Source organism: Bicyclus anynana, chromosome Z (assembly GCF_947172395.1).
Source record: "Bicyclus anynana chromosome Z, ilBicAnyn1.1, whole genome shotgun sequence".
Taxonomy (NCBI): Eukaryota; Metazoa; Arthropoda; class Insecta; order Lepidoptera; family Nymphalidae; genus Bicyclus; species Bicyclus anynana.
Genome location: NC_069110.1, coordinates 11,473,761 through 11,498,850, shown reverse-complemented (window position 1 = coordinate 11,498,850; position 25,090 = coordinate 11,473,761). Strand labels below are relative to the sequence as shown.

General features: G+C 35.4%; 1 protein-coding gene across 2 annotated transcripts in view; it reads right to left on the bottom strand.

The window, feature by feature from the left end:
- Positions 1 to 546: 546 nt before the first annotated feature.
- Positions 547 to 25,090, bottom strand: part of LOC112045874 (roquin-1) — a 31,708-nt gene continuing 7,164 nt past the window's right edge. For both annotated transcript variants that reach the window (XM_024082245.2, XM_052890854.1), the window contains exons 7-16: positions 24,550 to 24,883; positions 23,586 to 23,750; positions 22,456 to 22,591; positions 19,506 to 19,687; positions 18,272 to 18,365; positions 17,340 to 17,650; positions 15,429 to 15,529; positions 14,746 to 14,805; positions 13,993 to 14,097; positions 547 to 12,676 (exon numbers count right to left, since the gene is read on the bottom strand). In XM_024082245.2, coding sequence (XP_023938013.1) covers positions 12,608 to 12,676; positions 13,993 to 14,097; positions 14,746 to 14,805; positions 15,429 to 15,529; positions 17,340 to 17,650; positions 18,272 to 18,365; positions 19,506 to 19,687; positions 22,456 to 22,591; positions 23,586 to 23,750; positions 24,550 to 24,883 — 1,557 coding nt within the window. In that variant the 3' untranslated portion in view covers positions 547 to 12,607. The remainder of the gene's footprint in view (positions 12,677 to 13,992; positions 14,098 to 14,745; positions 14,806 to 15,428; positions 15,530 to 17,339; positions 17,651 to 18,271; positions 18,366 to 19,505; positions 19,688 to 22,455; positions 22,592 to 23,585; positions 23,751 to 24,549; positions 24,884 to 25,090) is intronic.

The window sequence follows — 25,090 nt, the reverse complement described above, 5'->3', positions numbered from 1 at the left end:
AAAGTCGTGTTAGTTATTCCACTTATAACTCAAGAACGGCTGAACCGATTTAGCTGAAAATTGGCAGAGAGGTAGTTTAGAGCCAGGAGAAGGACATAGGATACTTTTTTTTTGTAGGGGTAGGGTAGAGGTAGTTGAAAGTTTACATCGAGTTTCACGCGGAAGAAGTCGCGGGCGTCCGCTAGTTATAATATAAATAATTGTATTAATGCTGTATTATAACATAAACAATTGATTTTGATGCACACTCAAAACGGTTTTAAGTTTTAAGTAAATAGAAAATATAATCCAAAATTGTTGTAATTAGTGAAAATTGGGTATTGTTCACTGTTCAGTGAAGTAAAGTAGTAGTGAGTTCAGTATTCCCACATTTTGCCTCCTTCCCTACAATTAATTTCTTTTTACAACACAAATGAACAAGTCTCAAGGAGACCATCCCACAAATGGGAGCAGTAACCATACACGATCAAACCTGCGCTTGATATAACAATAGAAGTTGTTCTGGTGTAGAACTAAGGTCTTCTGTTAAGTAAAAAAAACCATCAATACCACAAAAACATTTTATTTCATATAAGATAAGCTAAAAATAAGGATAAAACCAAAAAGATAAGGATTTAAAACAAAACTCTTCAAGCAACAAATATTATTACAATATAATAGCGTAGGAAAATGCATCTATAGGCTCTAGCCTGTATTTAAACATAACTAGTGAAGACTAGCGAACGAGGTGGCGCTTTATGTAAAGAAAACCAACACGTCATACAAACAGCCTACCATGGCCAGACAAACCTCATTTTATAAGAGCTCAAAATTAGTCAACCCATGCTTTTACCACAAGTTTGGACCGTGGTGGCTTAAGTTGCAAGGGTCCAGATCTTCAATTGTCCAAGAATAAAACGCAGAATCATTTTTCTAGTCACCGTTTCTAGTCGTGGCAACCCTTCACTAAAGCTTAAATAAAAAAAACTTTAACAGTGATTTTCGTAGGGTTGCCGTGAAGCTAAGTGACCGGCGATTTGGGACATGATTTCTCACAAAAATAAGTTTTATATTATTAATTGGACTGTTGAAGATTTGGGCCCTTAAAACCGGCTGCCTGCCTGTGGGGCCAGGGCTAACAACAAGAATTTTATTATTACTATTAGATATGTTGCGTCCCTTCAAAATCACCACTGAGCGCACACATCACACTTGCATTTACTTACATTACATTACATTATATATTCATATATAATGTATATATTCATATATAATGTATATATAGTTTTTACACTTCCTGAACACACAACTCGATTTGTAGACAATATTTAGGCATTGTTAATTTATAAATATATTTCGTTCTTTACTATGCGATTAAATAAAATGAAGACAATTAGTTACCCTTGTTCGCCTCAGCTTCGACGTGCTAGTAACATATGTCAAAGTAAAAAATCTTTGGGCTAACAAACTCACAGCCTTCATAAAATGAGGTATGTCTGGCTATCGCAACGCTCTCGGTCCATGTTTTGTACCAAAGGCGAGCAACGCCTTGTATTGCTACCAGCCGCCCGTCGCCAGCCTTTACTGTTCTAATTTGTCCTATATAAGGACTTAATTACTCAAATGATATTGACGTCGCTAACGAATGGCTTGTTCGTGCTAGTATTCAATTCTTCTGCACTGTACCAAGACAGACTAGACAGTATCACTGAAAAATTTGCTTCAGCCTTTTTTATTTAAATGTAAATGGTTATTATAATGCTCGAACGGATGACCAAGCGTCTAGCGACGTCGCCGATATAGTTTAGTTACACTGCAACAACTAAAGCAATATATATTTGATTGTACATGGAAATTCAAGTTAATCGTACTGACTTCTTTCTTGAATCAGATCACAAACTTATTACAATAATTCATTTATGAAGATTTTTAAATATCAATACCTATTTATGTTTTATATATGTTACTACTAGCGCTTATAACGCCTATTTGTAGGTCACAGACCACAATATATATACAGCGTGAATATTTCAAGTGTGTCTGATAGGATCAATGCGAAACTAAAGCAAATATATATTATGTAGTCGCGAGGCTAATTTTCATCAAAATTGCATCACAAAATATTTCAAAACAGAAATCTTTATTATGTTTTAATGGAGGCTGGTCAGTTTGAAAGAACAAATTATTGCTCTTCAACATGTGAATACTGATTGTGTGAAAATACAGACTATAATTTCACATAAGCCTATCGACTAATTAATTTCAATATGTATTTTGTATAACAATAACAACAATAATAGAATAATCATCATCATCATCATCATATCAGCCGATGGACATCCACTGCAGGCCTATTGTAGGGACTCTCAAACATCACGATCCTGAGCCGCCTGCATACAGCGAATCACTGCGGCTCACTTGATGTCTGGTCAGTACTGGGTAAAACTTTGTGATGGACAGTAAAATTATAACACAACCCCTATTCCCCGCTATTCCTGGCTCTGGCAGCGTTTACCGTAACGGCGGGACAAAGAGTGTCATCTTCGGCAGAGATTCCGCTGCCAACCCCGACGACCAGACATGGCAACATACAACGCACGCATTATGAGGACCGATGAAAAGGTCATCGAGTTGGAAGAAGTTATGAGCGATGGGATATTATAGGTCTGAGTAGTTGTCTGAAGTCTGAAGAGAGGGGGAGGGCTCGATAATCCTCTAATCTGGCAACTTGTTCTGTTCAACTATCGGGAGGGCGACCAACAGTCCCAGGGTGGTGTCGGATGATGAAGTATATATTATTTATAAGAATTCTGTTTTATTTTTTTCTTGTAGTTTCAGATTGAGCCCATCCGGTACACTTGAAATCATTCAACCCGTATAATATATGTATATATAATATATTATCAAAGGAAACTCTATGCATTCTTAAACAAATGCAAACATTGACATTCGATCAGCGACACTGTGCCACCAATAAAAATCTATAAAAATAAAACTGAAAGACGCAACCCGACGCCGGATTAAATGTGCCGCAAGTCGCTAACATCTAAAAATACTTGATATGAATTTCATGTTTGCGACAACTTGTCTATATAGCTCTCTCTCCACCAGTGTAGAGTGAAATATACAACATAAATTCAGCGACATGTACCGATAAAAGCTTGCTCTAGAAAAGTCAAAGCTCCTTATTTGCGGATGAAATAATTGCAATCAGAAATCTTCACTTCAGTTGGCCAAAGATGAGCGCTACGACGACGAATCGACAAATAGCGCTGCGTCGGAAATATCGCTCCTATTTCCTTGCGATAGGGTGAAAGAAAGAGCGATTATTCCGGTTCATCCACTATTGGTCGACTATAAATATTCCAGATATGTCGTGGCGCGTATCCTAGTCCTACAGAAGGGCTGGAACGATAACTTTGAAATCGTTTGTATTTTTGAGTGGATCTTTGCATTGTTTATGATTGTAATTAATCCGATGGATTTTTATATTTGCGGTTTTTGTATTTGCTGCGTTCCCCACTTATAAAGAGCTTTTACTGTTTGTTTTTAATCTTAATTAAATTGATTCGAATATGTGAAGCTTCATTTTGTAATATTATTATGTAAATATATAGTTCAGCTTTTTTATGCTTAAACAGCGAGGTATGTATATATATTAATTAAACCACTGATTCTGCTATCAACTATACTGTCGTGTCATGACAAAACACTATCTGAAAAAACCAATTGTTGAGAAATCGCAGTTCTGTTTTTAGTGTATTTGCTAGAAACAGTGTATACTATGAATGCATTTTTTCAAGGTTTTTTTGAGTCTTAAAAAACATTTAAATGTCAGTATACTCGTATGTAAACAACGTGCGAGGAACTCTTTATTAGATGTTACGACAAAACATTGTTCCGTAAGATACATTGTATTGTCATGGCACGGCAGTATAGCAGTCGAAACGTTTAAAAACGTTATCAATATCACTGTCAAAACATGTTACAGATGCCATAACAAAGCTTTACAAAAGGCATAAATTAATCTTGGTAAGCAAAATAAACCATGTCAATAAAAAAAATGTTAATAAAACTATACTAAAATAAATATAACTAATCACGAATTAAATTAATAATAACTCCATTGTGATGTATTATTCAAAAAAAATCATGCACATAATACCAAAGAACACTGATGAGCAACTGTGCAATTCATTATATTTTTACAAAACAATAAAGCAAAATCTACACAGCCTGGTTGCACAGACCCAAAACGTAAGTTTCTAGTATTATACTCGGGTCTTTAAACAGACCACTCCATAAATAATAACGTAACTTTTCCTAGGAAAAAAAAATAACCAAAACTAATTTGGTATTTATTATACAATAACAAAATAGCACTCAAGCTCGCAGTAAGCCAAGGTCTATAATTGCATAAAGGGCAAGTTTCCCATCAAGTGAGATGCGAATGAAATTGCCCAAGGGATTAAATTAAATATTAAAAAATCTGTAACATTGACGATCATGATGTTCAATTATGATTCTGAATTGAACGAATTCGGAAGCTGAGTCAGTTTTATTAAAACCCTGCTTTGGATATTTTATTTAGAAAGCATTTTGTTATATTTTATATGAAGTTATCCAGACTAATGTTTTATTTTTTCTAATTTTATCCTAAACTATCAAATTTGAAACGACATATAGTTTGAATTAAAATTACCGAGCAAGATTCCCTTATTACAACGTGCATTCTTTGCTCAGGGTGATTTACTAGTTATAAAGATATCACAAACGTAAAATTTCTTTCTTTTTAGTATAATGGCATTACTGAATAACACAATTCATTTTGTATTCTGTCTGTGATACTGTACAATAGAATCTATGTTATGATCAATCAACAGTTACCATTCAAAAAATATAAATTATTGTAGGAGGTACCTCTAATGCTTGTTTAAATAAATAATTCTCCTGCGGTACCAGTTATTGCACATAGCATATAATTGCACAGAGATCAACAAGTAACCCAGTCGCGAGACATTCAGGCTATTCACTTCACGACACTCGATGTTTTGAGATCAAAAAACACAAGGCCATGCCCGAAGTGACACTGTACGATATAGCCGTGATATGACCTATGCCTCCGATTCCAGAGGGTGTGGGTTCGAATCCGTTCCGAAATAAAATATCACGTTTCTCAAACGGTGAAGAAAAACATAGTGAGAAAACCTGCATACCAGAGAATTTTCTTAATTCTCTGCGTGTGTGAAATCTGCCAATCTGGCCAGTATGGTGGACTATACTATACGAGTATGTAGATACATATATGTATATTATTTTTAGTCATTTGAGTAATACATATATGCCACTATGGCATTAGTCATTATGCTGACATAACATGATGCTTGTCACTTCGGACACGACCTTTGTGGGCATTCAAATAACAATAACTACTATCGTAGTGATAAAAATATGTTACAACTGTTGTGATTACAATTTTAGTAATAAAATATATTTCTCCGAATATAAATAAGTAGTTTGCATGCATATTTACAATAATGTAACGGCGCAGAGTTGAATCTCTCAGCTGTATCTATTTTACAGCCTTACATTATTTATACATTTCTCTCTATACAAAGAGAATACATAGATGTATCACCAGCCTTAGATATCGCTCCCCATATACCAAATACATAATTTATAAATTTCCTAGCATAAATTAAGGTTATAACCAATGCCGTAATCAATAAAGTAGTACTAGTAAGCTTATATCAACTAATTGAATAATATTAAGAATATTTTTAAATATTACTTTATGTCTACATTACCCTTTGATAAATAATGGTGTTTTAGCAATATTAATAGTTACATTACTATTCAAAGATTGCTCTAACAGGAACAAAATGATATATTCAATTAAAGGTAACTAGTAAACACTAAAAAGAATAACTATAAATTTACTGTGACATCTTTTAGTATTGTATATTGATATATAGTTTTTTAAATGGTTTTTGTCAATACTTTATACCTATTTTATAATTTTAGAATAATAATAAATCTAGGTGATTACGAAGGATTCTAAATTGAAAATCAAAAATTAAAATGATAATCTGAAAAAAGAAAGAATTCTACAACTCTAAATGAAAGGTACTTAGATTACTTACGCAATAATTGGAGGTTGTTCCATTACTTAAGCATTTTGAACGCTTAAGAAGTTTTTAACATCTTTTAACATTTAAAAATTGCTATAAATTATTATTATTTTTGATTATGTTCTAATAAATACTATAGATATATTCAAAACATTACCCATCCGTTTGCAGTGTACCAGTTCCAGTCGTTAAAAAGAGGGGTTAACAATTTATACTAAACAATTAATTACATTTAAATTTTATATTTCAGTTACAAATGTATAAATATAATATAATCGATTTAGAAATGCGTGTGAATATGATAGCCATTGTATATGGAAGCTACCAGGATTGACGCCCTCTGTTGGACATGGGCCTTTTCAAGCAATGATATTGGAACTCTATGATTGTACATGGTCGTCTGTTCACATAGCTAAGCCTTTAAGCTTTGAAATATACATATTTTAGTAGCCTAACAAAATTATCAGTTCTATATGTTTGCCACAGTATTTCTTTAATGTAGGTACCTATAAAGTACATAGTAATTACGACATTGGAAAACTATACTATTGTTTAACTTGAAATACTTTCTTAGGCCGAATTCTATTATTTTGTTATGCTATAGTAAACTAGGGGCAGTTTTACACACGAGGTTCTAAACATTACTCACAGTCTGTCAACACTAAAGTTATCATAATTTCTATACCATATATTTCAACACCTGTTTTAAAACTATCTATTTGACAGTACAACAAAATAAAGTTGTTAACATGTGAAGTATGCAAGAAGGTTATTAAAATATGAATGAGCTATTACTTAAAAGCGGTTATACAAGTTGTCGGCTATCGTATGATTGTCGTCAATTTCGGATTGCGATGCCTGTGTTTCGCCCTTAATGCTGAAACTGAGCCTTGAAATGAAAAAATAAGCATTTACTTACTTGACGTAATTCTCATTTGACGCTATGTTGCATTGACCTCTTATAATAAAAGGACGCACAATCGTGTAGAAAATGTAACTTAAAAACTGGCCAATTTTGCTTTGACAGTTTAGAATTATTAGCAAAGAAAATTATACCTAAAAGCCATATAGTCCAATATAAAAAGAAAAACCCAAATTCAGAGCAAATCCAACCTTAAGTATTGAGTTTAAGGTTGAATTTGCAAATGCGACTACTTGAATTGAGTGCCAGAAGTTGTGATTGGCACTCATTGAGTGGGGGACGTTTTTTGGTCGCTGATTGTGCATCCACTTTTAATAGGAGATCGATGATTGTCTAACATGAAATAATCGGTTATCTAATCAAGTTTGAAATATACTAGATACCCGAAGATAGTCTAAGCATAACAAAGACGTTATTATGAAAATATGAAAACCGGTAACAGTGACATGTTGAATAACCGTAATAAGGATTAGCTCAAGTTACAAGTCGTATTATGTATAACATATACTGTACGTCGAGTACAATACAACATTCAAAACAGTATTAGTGTTCATTTAAATAACCAAAAAAATAAAGCGGGAGTCATGAAATAGTAAAGAATTTAATAAACTAATTAACAACATTGTTGTCTTTCCGTTCGTATGTCAATTCGAAATTACTGAATGACGTGAATTAGATACAGCGAAAATTGTTAAAAAACCCTGTGATTTTATATTTCGTCAATTTTATAATTTGTCTTTAAAATTGATAAATGTGATGTGATGCATTGGCGAATAACGGGATGTTTTTAGATTATTATTAGTAATAATCTAAAAAATTCCGTTTATTATTTATATACACATGGTACTTTTACAGAGAAAAAAAATTGTTAAATTTTTCAATTTTACTCTGAATACTTATTAATACTCATTATTATTATGCATTTATATTTTTGATGTTAATCAAACCATTTAAAACCTGAAGCATCATTGCATAAATGCTAAGATAATTTTAATTACTGTCCGAGAGTACCAATTACAAATTTAAGGCCTGGCGCATAACTCGTTCTGTATTCGTTTTCCTAATCCGTTAATTTCGAATCAATTCATGAAATCAATATAATATACATTAAATGACGCACATGTACGTTTTTAAACGGAACAAATACCGCACGTACGTAACGAATCCTTGCGACAATAAACATTCCGAACGAAGAAAAACGTGAAGTATTCGTTAGTCTCACGGAATTCCAAATCGAAATGACGCATTACGAAAACGATTACGGAAAAGTCTGTATGCGGCCGGCCTTAAACAATTTTATCTTTAAGGTTTAAGGTTGATTTTATTCGTTTTATTTATAATTTAAAAAATAAATAAATAGCACGTGAGTATTGTGATGAATTTTCATTTCAATAGTCAAAAGTCATTTTTGGACGGCAAGTCTAATTATAATTAAACTCATTGGTTCATATGAAAGTAAATAATGTGTCTACCTTTAGACCTTAAAAGTTTTGTATTTCCTTGTAAATAATATATGACCATTTTTACACTTAAAATTACAATGAATCAATATAAATTGAAAATTTTATTTAAAACATTATTTCATTGATCAATTAATCAGAATCATTACACATTTTAATAAAATTCATATTCTGGAATGAGTGATTCACAAATCAAATGTTATATTACATTAGTATAATTCATCAAATCGACACCTCGATAGTAAAAATAAATAAGTATATGAAACTAAAAGTCATAAAACGATGCTTGTTTAAACGTAAGCGTCACTTTAGTTGACTATTATAGCTCGTATCTACGAGAATGTTACACTACTCTATGCTATTATTGAATACAATAAATAATAATTTGATTGTGAACTAACGGTGACAAGAAGATCCATTTTGGCATGGTTCTCAAAAGTAAAAATGAAGATACAGGAAATATTCTTAATATTTAGGAACTAGGGAAATTAAATAATAATAAAATTAAACTCCTAATGAAGAGAGAAGAAACTTATTTTACAGTATTATGCATCATACTCTTACGAGAGTACAGCAGCTTCTTCAGTGATGTATAATCGTTTTATTTCACTATCAACGTTAAATAAAGCAGACTTTGTAAAAATATAGTATTTTATTGTCTTAACCCTAAATTACAAGTAATTAAATATGTGATGTAATTTCCTTCTTGACTAGGGACTAATGTAGCTCAATATCGTCCCAACCTACAGTCACTGAAAATTTCGATTTCAGTTTTAAGTTGTTGGTGTTGAAATCTACAATGAGCATAATATTTTATTTAGCAGTATATAATCTACATAATATTCTACATTTGATAATATAATAAATAATAGTTTTAATCCATTTAAACAGCAATATTTCGTCACGCTTTTCATTTTTTCCTAAACTTTAAACGGATTGCGAAAAAAATGGAAGCAGAGTTTAGTCTATCGATATAAAATTTTTAAGGCAGACTTCGGTTACAATCAGACTACAAACGCATGGAAGCTTATGTCGTCAAAAGAAGTAAGCCCTGATATGGATATGTATATCCATATATCAGACCTTACCGGATATAAGATAGACGATTTTTTAAAACATGCGGCCCATTTTGAATATTAATACATGGCCGCTGATTTAAACTTCACACACAGCGGCGTGCAGTTCATACATGCATTAAAGTCCTGAATACCCTAAGAGATGTTTTCTTAATACTTTTAAATGCAGATTTACCCAGTTTGGTTAATTTTTCTTACTAGTGCATACCCTGATCGACAACCTTATGCACGCCACTGCGTCCAGCACTGGATGGATACAGGCTGATGATGATGATAATTTAAAATTCCATGCGTTCGTGGCCTTATATTTCAACAGAGTTGTATAAATAATTTTTTTGTTAACTATTTACATTTGTTACAAGTTACCAGTCATGTAAATGGAAAATGTTAGTATATTGTAGTGTAATTTTCGACATAACACCGGCGTTAAATAAAAATAATCTAAGGTTCATAGTTTACTGAGACAACAGCGCTTCTGTCGGTAAAATAATTAATATTCAATTGTGTACAATTTATTCATACATTTTACAGGGAAAACATAGAATAGAGCAGCCCGCCAAGCGCTCGAAAATTATTAAACGAAAAAATTAAAAACAAAAGTTGTAGGGAATTTAAAGTTCTATAACATTGATGATACATACAAATTGCGAAAATCCCATATGATATGAGATATTTACAAAAAAAAAAAACGCCTTTTGTGACCTTTGTCTTTAAATAAGAGACTCGGACACCCTAGCATATTATGTAGTTTATGAGACAACTTTTAGAAAGCCAAAATACAAAAATTATACACATATTCAGCTAGGTATCTCAAATTCCGAGGTGAACTTACTAAGATTAGTGGATCATAACAATGTCGTTTAAGTGAGCTACGACCTTAAGAACGTAATCACTTTATTTTTGCTACAATCGGTTGGTATTTTTTTACTATAATAATAATTATTATGAACTCCGCGTGTAAATGCTAAGTCTTAAGTATCGGAAGTAAATAAATGTCAATTATGCTTGGCGGTTTCAATAACTAGAGCGGGAATCGAAGCAAGATGGTCAATGAAACGTCTTTAGAAGTTCTGGAGACCCAAAACAAAAACGGCCAAGGGCCATTAAGAGCTTCAATATATCTAAATCTAAATTAACCCTATCTCTTTCTCAGTATGGAGGTCAGGTCAGGTCAGGTATCTCTAACACTGATGTTACGGCATATGCACGAACTGTGACTTTTATAATAGACTCAATATTAAAAAAAAAAACAGTTGTTGTAACTCTATTGAGGTTATTGTGTTTAATTCACATACCGATATACTAGTAACTCATACATCACATTAATTATATAAATGTGAACATTCTTCTTCAATGGCATTGTCATCATTGCCTCAAAAACAACTTGAAAAATATAAAAATAACATATAAAGTTTCCATTATTAATGTGTGATGTGTAACGTATGCCAATACCATATACCTTCCTATTCCTACCTACAACTTTTGATTGATTATCACGAGCATGCAGTACACCCTTTGGTGGATAGACTACAACTGGCAGCTAGATTGGAAGATCTTGTATTGTACTTGTATTACAATATGGAAGATGTATGATTGACGAAACCGGGGATCATAAGTCTGGAAATACAAGCAAGAAATGCTTTATTTAATTAAAAAAATAGTTCTCGGCAACCGCAATTTCAATATAAGAGTATCTCTCGATGTTAAGTTTTCTCTATATTATTCTATGATGTTGAAGCTTGGACTCTAACGCAAGATATGTGTAGTACGCTTGAGGCGTTTGAGATGTGGGTTTACAGGCGAATATCATGGAGGGATCGCGTTCGCAATGCTACTTAGCTGTAAATAATGGGAAAGTCAACAAAGGTTTCTGCAGCAAATGAATCGTTTGCTGTTTCTTACTTCTGTTCTGAAGGATATTTTAATATTTTTAAAATACGTCTCATAAGAGATATTGTCCTGTAATAGCTTACAAATAGTTGTTATTTAATAACAACTGTTTCCTGATCACGGCCCTAATCACTATTCTAAAACTAATAACTACTAAGTGGTGTTATTTGTTATCTGGTGATGTATTTTTGTGATGAAATATACGAGTAGATAAATATTACATGTGTAAAGTAAATTTATGAAACAATTAAAAACATACACACACATATATATATACAAATTACTTTGTTTTAAAAATATAAAATTGTAGTTTATACAAAATTAAATAAATAGTCATTTTTTTCAGTTCCACTGAAGGATTAAATTGTACAATTACTATATTCTAAACTAAGGGGGTCATATAAGACAAATTATAATTGATTTAAAACTGTAAAAATTTCTTGTCTGTATTGAAATTGTCTAAAATATTATGATAAATAATAAAATAATTGTTCACGTACAGGTACGTACGTGAACAATTATGACATGTCTGATAAATTGCGTTGACTAATACAATATATTTATTAAACAATGATAAAATCGCTATTTAATCAAGAACTTTCTTTGGTGTCGCGCGTTTATTTCATTTTTCTTTACATAACTTATCAAAATCAATATTAACAAATCCATTGGAAACGGCCGGATGCTAACAGAATTTTGAATTTTTGATTTTGATTTTGCACCAAGAATGTCTATTTTTTATTTACTTGTATGTCAACATTGTTATAATGTGATGTGATGTCATATTAATACTAAAATTTAATTAATAAATAGTTCATTTTTCAGTTTCACTGAATTCTAATAAGTCCATTAACAGCTATAATAACAAATTAAAAGTTGACACAATTCCTATATTGTATTTTTTTTTGTAAAACGTTTTCATGAATCGTCGAAAATCAGTTCATTTATTTTATACAATAGGATTATTTTATCAAAGCTAAATGAGATTTACATATCAAATCTCACAGACTTTTAAAATTATTATTACAAATAAAAAAATAAATATACTAATACCTTTTTTTACATTATACCATACAAGCAATGTGATGACCATATTGCTTAAAACTACTTTGCCTATAAATATTTGGTGAAGGATACCTCAAAACATGCTTAATCAGTACTTTTGAACTCCGTGTCGATGCGACGTTCTAAAGCTTGAAGTTCCTCTTCTAATTCACGCTGTAAAGAAATATAATCATGCTGATAAACACATTTCACTTTAATTAACAATTTGGTCTTAATAGAACAGTGTAACTAACTTGAAAGTAGGAGTTTTTTTACCCTCACAGATTAAAGAATTATAGGCAGGTAGAGGAACACGACGGTGTCGTAACCGCTCCAAATACAAAATCGAACACATTATCGAGTCAGTACGACATGAAGCGTCACATCCAACGACATTAAATTGTATAGACTGCATTTACGTTTCATGAAAACGGCGGATAACAGTTGTTTCCAATGCTAAGCGGGACACTATTTGACAGGTTTTCATATAATTTTCTGTCAGTTCCGTGAGCCGTGCTAATGGCACTGATCATCTAGTCTATGTACCGTATGTACAATGTATGACGTTGGTCGCATCAGTAATTTTCAATATTGTGAAAAATTACGTCTTATGTTTTTAAATAGTTTAAAAACTCACCACAAAAACTAAAGAAATAAAATGATGAAATATGGTAATTATTGATTATTATATTAATATACGTAATTGTTGTTAGTGTTAAATTATGAAATACAAATTATAAAATAAGTTTGTACATATATGAGCGTGCCAAGGAAACGCGTAACGTTTGTTTTTTTATGAGTTTCATCGGCTTCACCACGCTACTTGTAAATTCATTCTGGATCATCTTTATTCTGGGGTTACCTTATACTAGGTCTGGCGCACTCCGCGTTTTAACCAAAATGTACAAGTACATGGTCGGACCACTCTAGTGCGGCCAATTCAAACGTGTCGCACGCTGTTTTTTTGCATTTACTCTTATCTATCATTCTTAACGACATTTAGTTTCATAGACAAAATACACACTAACGTATTGTTACGAACTAGGGTTCGAGGATTTGGAATTAAACACCTGGTGACTCGTATAAGACGTTAATCTGCTCCTTAATCAAAGTATCAAGGCACACTTCCAAACGTAGGCGATTCGTAGTCCAAAATCGTAGCCGAGTTCAGTACAGTTCTCTTGTATCGCTTGTGTCACTTCGATGTTCACTTTACTTCGTTTCGAAGTTAACTGCCCCGAGCCGTCATCTCTGTCACGTACTTATACCCACTCAGAACGCTTCCATATCATTCTGGGAACTCCTACGCGTGTTGTTTATTCAAATATTTGATAATATTATATATTTGATCAACTCGAAGTAAACAACTCGAAAGGGCGAGCTATTATGAACCCTATGTCTTTAGTAATAGAGTTCTCCGTAACAGTATGTGACCTCCAACATACTTTAGTGGGTATTTTGTCTATTTAGTACTAGTGAAAATAACTTACATCATCAGCTCTGTTGGTGAGATCACTGTTGGTCGCGTGTCGGTCTGTCACCACCCCTAGTCTATCTGCACCCACCGCCCGGCGGTCGTTTTGCACTGAGAATATCTGCCAAGGAAAATCATATTATGTACCAAGTTAAATAAGCTATGAAAACTTGTTAATCTATATTTTTTTATATATATAAACTAGCGGACCCGGTCAAGCTTCGTTTTGACATAAGTGCACTTATTCTCTATCCCTACTCTACCCTTCTATACCTCTACCCCTACCCAACCCCTACCCTACAACTACCCTACCCCTACCCTACCTCTATCGTACCCCTACCCTTACCCAACAACTATCCTACCCCTACCCTACCTCTATCGTACCCCTACCCCTACCCTAAATATCACTTCATAATTTGACATAAAACCTCACCAACTTTATCTCTTCATAATATTAATGTAGATAATATAGATATAACCACTCGTACACTCAAAAACACCCATGCTCATCACACAAATATTTACCAGTTGTGGGAATCGAACCCACGGCCATGGACATAAAACACTCACTATGCCACGATATATGATTATACCACTATTCATTCTTTTGACTTTAAGAGAGTTATATCTTAAAGTCAAAATAATGAATAAGCACTTCTTAGGCACACCCACTATGTAAGCCACATCTTCACTTACAAGTACCATGTAATGACTCTTAAACACAAGCCTATAAAATAATAATAATTGAACAAGTCTTCTGTAAACTTACATCTTCTGTGGCAGCCGGAATGTGTGGTAAAGTGTTTCTCATTCCTTCGAAGTTATAAACCTGCAACACAATATAGTAAAAAGAAAAATATGCGAGAAATGCGTCCATTGTATTAACTAATAATGCATCATTAAATTTTTAAAACTTGAGTGTATTTATAAAACTAATTAAGAAGAGCTTGTTCCGTCAACTATTACAACTACTACCGCTAAGTTTGAGTACAAAGGCTTCCAAATGTAGCTGAAAGTTATGAGAGGGGACACACATAGAAGGTTATTTAAACACAGACACGCAATCACACAAACACACGCACGCTCACAATCATGCACGCACGCAATCACGCACACACGCAATCACGCACGCACGCAATCACCCACGCATGCATTCACGCACGCACGCACTCACGCACACACGCAATCACGCACGCACGCAATCACTCACGCACGCATTCACGCACGCACGCAATCACACACACACGCAATCACTCACGCACGCATTCACGCACGCACGCAATCACATACACACACAATCACGCATGCACGCAATCACTCACGCACGCATTCACCCATGCACGCACTCACGCGCACACATACGAACGCACGCACGCACCCATCCGTACAATTAACAGATCTTCGAAACTGTATTACCGATCTTTTAGAGGCATTAGGCAGTAAAAAACTTACATTGTTTGTGGTAGGCCAAGTGTCAATGCGAAGGTCCACAGGAACGGAAGTGAAACCCGGCGCTTTGACCCGGTAGTCGGGCAAAAGGTCCGATGCAATTGCTGCGAATAACAAACAGTTACGTGAGTCAAATCATGGAAGTAATATATATAATAATATATAAAGCTGAAGAGTTTGTTTGTTTGATTGAACGCGCTAATCTCAGGAAGTACTGGTCCGATTGGAAAAATTATTTCAGTGTTAGATAGTTTATCGAGGAAGGCTATAGGCTATATATTATCCCGAGAACCACGCGGGTGAAACCGCGTGGCGTCAGCTAGTCTATACTAAAGCCAAGCTCGATGTGGAATGGTTATCAAAAATTAAGCTATGCTAGAAGTTTTATACTTAATTATAAATTTAGTAACATGTTCGTAAATGAAAAGAAATTTAATTAAAAGCTTAGAATTATTACATATAGTTTAATGATAAACATTCCGCATCTAGCTTGCCTTTAGGCGAGAGAGATACTTTCGCTAGTGTTTTAGGTTTCTGGTACATTATTTAGATGTACATAATATGTAGAATCTTCGTATAGTAACTTTTACTTACTACATATCCTGCAGGGACCATGTATTTTTCCTGAATAAAATGTATGACTAATGGAAATGGCTTTTTATAACGAAAAGGAACATGGTAAAAAAATACATGAACGGATCCGTCTCCAAGGTTCAATTTATCTCAATAGCAAATTGTATCCAAATAGGTACAGACAGACTTGGGCTGCGATTCCATTGTGTCTGAGCGAAAGTTTGCTGTGCAGTTTGAAGTATTGTGGCTTGTGTATTGAAAGGGAGGTGTTCACATTATAGGACGACGTCCAATGTCGTCCACGACCACCTTTTTTGCTGTGACGACATAATATTATCATGGTAATGTGATCGGCTACCATGACAGTCGTAGATCGATCCCCAGCCGGGGATCGAACCCTGAACCTCCGTTTTGTAAATCCAACGCGCATACCACTGCGCCACGGAGGCCGTCAAAACCTAGCCACGATTGTTGTTTAACGTTAAATATCGGTTTATACAGAGTCGTCATCAACCCATATTCGGCTCACTGCTGAGCTCGAGTCTCCTCTCAGAATGAGAGGGGTTAGGCCAATAGTCCACCACGCTGGCCCAATGCGGATTGGCAGACTTCACACACGCAGAGAATTAAGATCATTCTCTGGTATGCAGGTTTCCTCACGATGTTTTCCTTCACCGATTGAGACACGTGATATTTAATTTCTTAAAATGCACACAACTGAAAAGTTGGAGGTGCATGCCCCGGACCGGATTCGAACCCACACCCTTCGGAATTGGAGGCAGAGGTCATATCCACTGGGCTATCATGGCTCCACAGAGATTTATAAAGAGTGCTCGGGAGTATTTCAAATAACTTCAAGGTGTTGACGAATCCATTAATAGGTGCCAAACTGCATTACTAATATTTTTTTTTTTAAATAAAGAATAAAACCTTTTTATTTTTCATACAAAGTAATTCAAATAATTCTGACCATCCATGTAACACACACCTTTATCTAGCCATGTATTTTAAAAATTTAAAGTTTGGCTACGTCATAACTATAAGAATGCGTATAAGGGACACATTTTAAGATCTATTTACAAAAGAAATATTATTTACTCCGCAAATATAACACATGTTCTTTGAACATTTTAAATTAATTTTTAAATATACTAATAAATATAAATAAATATACTTAAACAATACACATCACTATCTAGCCCCAAAGAAAGCATGCAGAGTAGCTTGTGTAATGGTAAAGATTAAAACCCCAGAGCTATGGGAAGTACTCCCCAGCACCCTGTATATTAATAATTTCAAATTGGGGGTTCTTTTTTCTTTGAAAACAGTTATAGAACTTACGATCTTCGAATGTGTAGGGGCTCATGTTTCTTGGAACTTCGTGTTGCACTGGCACAAACAAATTCTGCATTGGCTGTTGTATACTTTGTTCTTGGTTCTGATAAGCAGTTATCGGCCCAGAGTTTGCGGGAACCTGATAAACGGGGCTCACGAAATCGGGACGTGGAAACTGTACATTGCCTGTACTCTCATCGTGGATAGGTACACCACTATATCTTCCGTAGTATGGGCGTTCCGGTATCGGTATTATGATGCCATTCTGATTTATACCAATCGGTGTCTGGTTATGCATTATAGCAGACGCGTAGTTCCTGTAAACAATATAAATATATATATTTTTAACACAAACTTATTTGTGAAGTAAAACTTCTTCCCGCTCGCTTGACTTGAAAAGTAAGTCGGTGGGTCGTTATCCACCCACATTCGGCTCGAGTCTCCTCTCAGAATGAGAGGGGTTAGACCAATAGTCCACCACGCTGGCCCAATGCGGATTGGCAGACTTCACACACGCAGAGAATTAAGAAATTTCTCTAGTATGCAGGTTTCCTCACGATGTTTTCCTTCACCGTTTGAGACACGTGATATTTTTTTTTTTGGGCGTTGCTTGTTGCCATCTACAGGCAAAGTGAAACAATGTTTGTTATTTCATAAAACATTTGCTCGTAAAGTATCTCTTGTTACATTACGACCTTGTGCCGTAATGTAATTGACTTTATTTTAAATTAAATACAGATGACAGGACACTTAGAAACTCGTCCTACAATGCTTTGCAAAGGTTGGCTAGTTTCTCCACTTTCTGATAGCTTACAAAAAGTAAAAGTGACATTAAAAGTGACAAAACTCACGGTTACACTATCTGAAACTTTTTCCTAAGTTTATGGAATTTAGTTCTAAATATTATTGATCTTTTGTCTAAAAAAAACAATACTCACGTTGGTGGAATGCAATCGGTACGGGAATTTTCAGCTTGATGTGTGAATTCTGTAGTCGGGAGAATATCTTGCGTTGGCAGCGTTTGTTGTATTTCTGTAAGCATAAATTGTAAAATATATACAAATTATCTTTAGCTCCAAGTAGTTGCAATGTTCACCTAAAAAATATACTCAGTGTGTGAATAGTGGTATTCAAAATATTTACCTAAGGAACTAATAATGATTAGCGGACTTTGTCGCAGGGTTTTTTAATCTTCTAATTGTAATTACATCAGAATATTTTTTAAGCGAAGCTTCCATAAGGACCTTCGGGTCGCTCGCATGTAAGCGCTCGCCACGCGGCCACTCTATCTGGTAAGCGTCAGATTTTACCGTCGAGAGCGTCAGAATCTCAATCGAATCAGAAAGCCGATATGCGGGCGACGGGAGGGGAAGGACTGCGCGGCTATGAAGTCGTGGGGGCGGGGCAGAGGAAAGGACTGCGCAGGTATGAAGTCGTGCGCACGAAGCATCGCTACCCCCTTCCGGCCCCCGCGGGCCATCTAGAGTGTTACGAACGTAATTAGACGAAAATTCATACAGTTTTAGCCTCAATACACATGAACTATAAACATAAAGTATAAGTAATTTAATTTGACCGCCCATACAAATCTAACGATCATTAAGGACCTACGACGTCATTAAATCGTACCATTTTGTATGGGGCGTTTTCCAGGGATGCGCGACAGCGCCGCAAATCTGACCCTTTAAATCGCTGTAGCTCCGAAAGTAATGATCGCAGATACCCTGGTACTTTTACAAAATTGCTTTACTAGTAGCATACTCCTAATTTATATTTTTGACGGCCTCCGTGGCGCAGTGGTATGCGCGGTGGATTTACAAAACGGAGGTCCTGGGTTCGATCCCCAGCTGGGCAGATTGAGATTCTCTTAATTGGTTCAGGTCTGGCTGGTGGGAGGCTTCGGCCGTGGCTAGTTACCACCCTACCGGCAAAGACGTACCGCTAAGCGCTTTAGCGTTCCGGTACGATGTCGTGTAGAAACCAAAGGAGTGTGGATTTTCATCCTCCTCCTAACAAGTTAGCCCGCTTCCATCTTAGACTGCATCATCACTTACCATCAGGTGAGATTGTAGTTAAGGGCTAACTTGTCAAGAATAAAAAAAAAATACAATTTAAAAAACTGTCATCATCCCTATTGTTATATTTATTGTTAAGAAAATAAATGTGACTTACGTGGAACGTTGTAGTTGTCGATGTGCGGATGAGGCTGCAGCGCGGGCATCGGGAACCGCGGGTACATCTGCGGGAGTGGTATGGGTTGAGGCAACTGCGGTAGCGGCACGGACTGTACTGACGGCAAATATGTGTAGTTGCCGTTTGTCAACGTCGCATTCGTGTTGGCCACGCCCCTATATCTGTCGAAGAAATGTCGCCTTGTAGCGTTGCCACTACTCAAATGCCATTTATTCTTTTTTATTTATATTTTTAGGGTTCCGAACGTAAGTTTGTACAAAAACGAAACCCTTATTAAAATAATGTCGTTAAACATGACCATTTTTTTCAGGTTTCTTAGTATTATTATTATTAATAATAATTCTTTTACCCTTCCCACTAAAGTTTGGCCGCTCAGAGATTGCGTTTCTGGCAAGTCGTGATCGAATGGGCGATGTATCTTCGAACTGGCGTACAAGGTTATTGAACTGCGCTGTTTCAAGGTTATGCCACCTGTTTGTCTTTATAGTGATGAGACAAAATAACAGTTGTAATTAAATGTTTGTCCCATTTGATAGCGACCTGTCAGAAAAGCAATCTCTGAGCGGCCGAATTTTATACGAAAAAGTTTTATCACATTTTGCTTTTGTTGTAACATGAAGTCGGTTAAAAACACTAACAATGGGATTTGTAAGGCCAGAGTGAAAGGAAAATTTTGGAAGGGGAAGGCCAAGGTGAATGTACTGTATAATTAATACAGGTCAAGAGTAGGTTAAACCGACAAACTTGTATAAAAGATTGATGAGAATGCAAGAAACAACAGAGATATTCAAGGACGACGATCCTTGAATATCTTTGTTGTTTCTTGCATTCTTCAAGTGGAAGGACGTGTGAATGAAGCGTGATGTCTGCAAAGCGTAAGAAGTGACATAACCATGCATAGAAAAAGATATTTCTATTACTTGTATGTAGACAATACATAATGTGTGAATTTGTCGACTTTACTTTTGACAATATAAATATATGACAATATTTGAAATTACAGAAAATACATAAAATTCTAATATCTTCATGAAAGTGAAGTTCAATATCGCATATGGCAGCACATACCGAAAAATTAATTACAATTTATACAAAAAGGAATAATGTCGCTATTTTGCGCGGCTGAGCATCCATTTCAACATGCCAGTCGAACGATTGATTGATCATCATTACTAATCAATCTCTAATCCGCGACTGTGGTACGTTTTGTCTTTAGTCAGTATTTAGTATATTAATATTACCATGTAGAGTGCGCGCAAGATAAGTGTGCGCGCGACTGGCGACGCAATTATGTTGCCAGCGTTTATGATTTCTTTTACCCGCCAAGAGATAGATAGAGATAGACAAGATTGCGGCACGATATAGTTCCGATTTTAGCCACGCGCAAACTCATCATGCGCGCACTACAATGAAGCCAGCGCGTGGACTGAACTGCAAACCAGCCAAATTTAAACATTACACCTTTTATCACACTTTTAATTTCCAATTTCGCTTTCAATGTTGACTCTAGTTGTTCTCCAGATTGTATTCCTTCGCTATGTCTTAATCAATAAATTTGGTTTCGCTTGATTGTTCCACAAAGACTTTGTTAAGAAATCGCCCACCACATAGATATTATTATTATGGACTAAATGTATACTTATAATACAACTGTAACAGGTCCAATTCTGTACATTGAAGATATTTTTACATTTTTTGTTGGAGAGAATTATATTATCAATATTGAAGCCAAACTATTTTTTTTAATTTTTGTATTATACGCTTAGCTGGAGGGGAGAGGGAAATATTGGTCATTCATATTTAAGAAACATGACTTAATATCTAAAAATCATACATACAATCAGACGTGGAAATTGATTATTATTGATTGATAGGAGTGAGATTATAAAAGTTTAAAAATAAATATACTAAAATAATACACACATCACTAGAATCCAAAGATGTAACTTGTGTTATGAGTACTAACATACTTTGATTTATTATATAAATTTATATACTACACATAAATACTTATATAATGTATAACACCCAGACACTGGAAAACACCCCTGCTCATCACACAAATAGTTTCCAGTTATGATAATTGAACCTATAGCCGTTGTAGGATGCAGGGTCAATTCGCACTGCGCTATGCGACCTTCCAATTGTTTCATTGTCATCATTATCAGCCGATGGGCGTCCACTGCTGACATATTCCTATAGGCCTCTTTAGAAGTACTTCCAACCACCTTAGCCATGAACTGCACGCATCCAGAGGCACATTATTAATAATCTAAGCAATGTTTATGAATAGAAAATTTTCGCAATGCTTAGTAATAGATAACAAGCCAATCACGTCACCAGCCATACGATAGTGAATCACACATTATGCATTGTATTGTTAAATGATGGTATGATCTGATAGCCTTTGACCTGTTCAATAACATAATAGAAAATATTGTGGTGAATGATGTGATCCGTTCCAGAAAGATAATTCGTTTAATTCGCGCAGAAATGGTACCTACTTGTAACATCAAATATTTTAGGATTTTAGCGCAACTGCCGTTTCAATCTATATTTGTATGAATAATGTTTTTTGCTCAATAAATGATTTATTTATTTATGTATTTATAATAACATAGAAAACGGAAGAAGACAAGTATGCGCGAAGGCGGTGTTATTGCTTAAAGCAATATCTACCAGACAACCTTTTGATTAAGGAATTAATGTAATGAAATGCGGGATAGTGATAAAATAAAAAATGTTTTAATAATGTATTTTACTAGCAGACGCCTATATAATAAAATATAGCCTATTTATATCATAGCATCTGATGATAGGGTAGCTTCGCCTATCAAAAACAAGCAAACAATCAAATCTTTTAATTTAAGCAACATTTTTATACAGAGCACATACAAATATAATAACATTTATAGTTTCGACGTTATACCTTTCCATCTCCTCCTCGAAATGCGCGAACGTGCAGGCATTACCCCTAGGACAATAGGACCTGGTGACAGCGTCCCTACACATGGACGTCTTGTATTTGTGAGTTGGTGTCGTGGCGATTTGCGGCGACGGTTGGCCTGTGCAGAGGAGAACGAATTATTATACTAAGTTTCGCTTTGACTTATGTGCACTTCTTCGCTATACCTACTCTACACTACTCTATCCCTACCCTACCCCTACCCTAACCTTACCCTTCTTTTTAACGTGGATAAATCTTTATGGATATGGATAGAAACCCATATTCGGCTCACTGTTGAGCATGAGTTTCCTCTCAGGATGCGAGGGGTTAGGCCTTAGTCCACCACGCTGGCCCAATGCGGATTGACAGACTTCACAATCTAAAGAATTAAGAAAATTTTCAGGTATGCAGGTTTCCTCATTATGTTTTCCTTCACCGTTTGAGACACGTGATATTTAATTTCATAAAATACTTAATTTTAGCTGAGAAGTTAGAGGTGCGTATCTCGGACCGGATTCGAGCCTACGCCCTTCGAATTAGAGGCAGAGGTCATATCCTCTGGGCTATCACAGCTCTATGTATCCTAAACTAACTAAATCTATACAAACATTATAAAGCTCAAAGTCTTTAAAAGATACGATGGGATTTGGGATCCGTTTGTAAAATATTAAGCTTTTAAGATTAAATTCGATTGCCCCCACCATCAGCCGGCTAAACGGTTCTTAATGAATAATTGAAACAATTTACGAAAACTATAAATTGCACTTTAAAGTGTAATAGTCGACCAATTTTAAAAACGTAATTGGTAATCGAAAATTGCATACTAATTTGGTTGTTAATTAAAAAGATAACGTCGTTAATAAGATAACTCTGTTAAAACTAGAAAGATGAAATTGAAGGTATGGGTATGTATATTAATTAAGTCTATATAGTGGTAAAGTAAGTGAGGATGAATTTTCATCGTCTATTCCATGGTGTGGGGTATCGCTATCGGTATTTTTGTGCATTACATAAGGGACCATAGTGCTAAATTAATCTACGGAACCCCACACTGCGCGTGGCCTGACACGCACTTGACCGGTTTTTGATATATAGAGAAGGTATAAACTTACTGGTGGAAGGCTCGCAGCATCTATCAACTTGAAGGCTGTGCTTCTGGTTGTGGTTGGAATCCCGGCACGTCGCCTGCTGTTGCAGATAGTGAATTAGACCGGAGACCACTTCCTTGATAGATGTTATCACCTCGGCCAACTGCTGCCAGGTTGGGTTCTTTGCATCTATTGGAAATACATTTTTTTTTTTATTCTTTACTAGTTAGCCCTTGACTACAATCTCACTTGACGGTAAGTGATGATGTAATCTAAGATGGAAACGGAGTTTATAGCCTCAATAGCTCAACGGTTAGAGCGGTTGGACTCATCACCGTGGTGGTTCGATTCACGCCCTGTTGGCCTATTATCGTACCCACTCTTAATACAGTCTTACTCGACTAGGTGGAGGGGAAAGGAAATATTTGCCATATCTTTTAAATATTGATCATATTTAAAAGATATGGCAAATATTCTTTACAAAAAAAACTTAGAATGCACATAACTGAAAAGTTGGAGGTGCATGCCCAGGGCCGGAATCGAATCTACGTCCTCCGAAAAGAAGGCAGAGGTAATGGGCTTTCATGTCTCTCGGTGTGATGTAATATTTAATTCTAAGAATATGCGTGTATTTTTTTATATTTTTAGTGGATTTTTGTAGGTGTAGTTTGCTACGAGATATCTGTTGATTATAGTGGGTAAGTCCGTGATAGCTATGATAGCTAGGATATGACCTCTGTTTCTGATTCCGAAAATCGTAGGTTCGAATCCGGTCCGCGGCATGCACCTCCAACTTTTTCATGATATGCATTTTAATAAATTAGACCTGCATACCTGAGAATGTTCTTAATCTACGTGTGTGAAGTCTGCCAATCCGCATTGGGTCAGCATGGTGGACTATTGGCCGAACTCCTCTCATTCTGAGAGGAGACTCGTGTTCAAAAGTAAGCCAAATATGGGTTGACAATGATGATGACGATATGTATACCTGGACTAGAGTCGATGTTCGCAAGTCGATCCAGGTGCATACTCATGACGACCAACTGGGCCGGGTCCCATGTCCTCTGCAATGCTATGAACAACTCCTGCACCGACTGCGCGAACGACTGAGGTGTTTGCAGTTTGTCGATTATACTCTGCATGTGGCTCTTGTGGGCCGTGTCACCGTATAGCAGCGCGCTCCACTGGTCCGGAGCGATCCTTAGCCCAGCTTCGGTGGCTATTTGTACTATTTGCGCGTCATGCTCCCGCCGTAGAGAGTCGTATGTACGGAACTCATCCTTTAGTTGCATCAGCGACGAGTCACACTCGCGTTTGGATACCTGGTACATATGTCAAACAGTGAAAATTTTAAAATGAAAACATTTTTTAACCGACTTTAAAAAAAGGAGGAGGTTATCAATTCGATGTATGTTTTTTTTTTATGTTTGGCACTTCGTCATTTCTTAACCAATTTTAAAAATTCTTTCTTTGTTTGAAAGAGTATACTCCCAGATTGGTCCAATTTCATTTTCATAAAAATTGGTGCA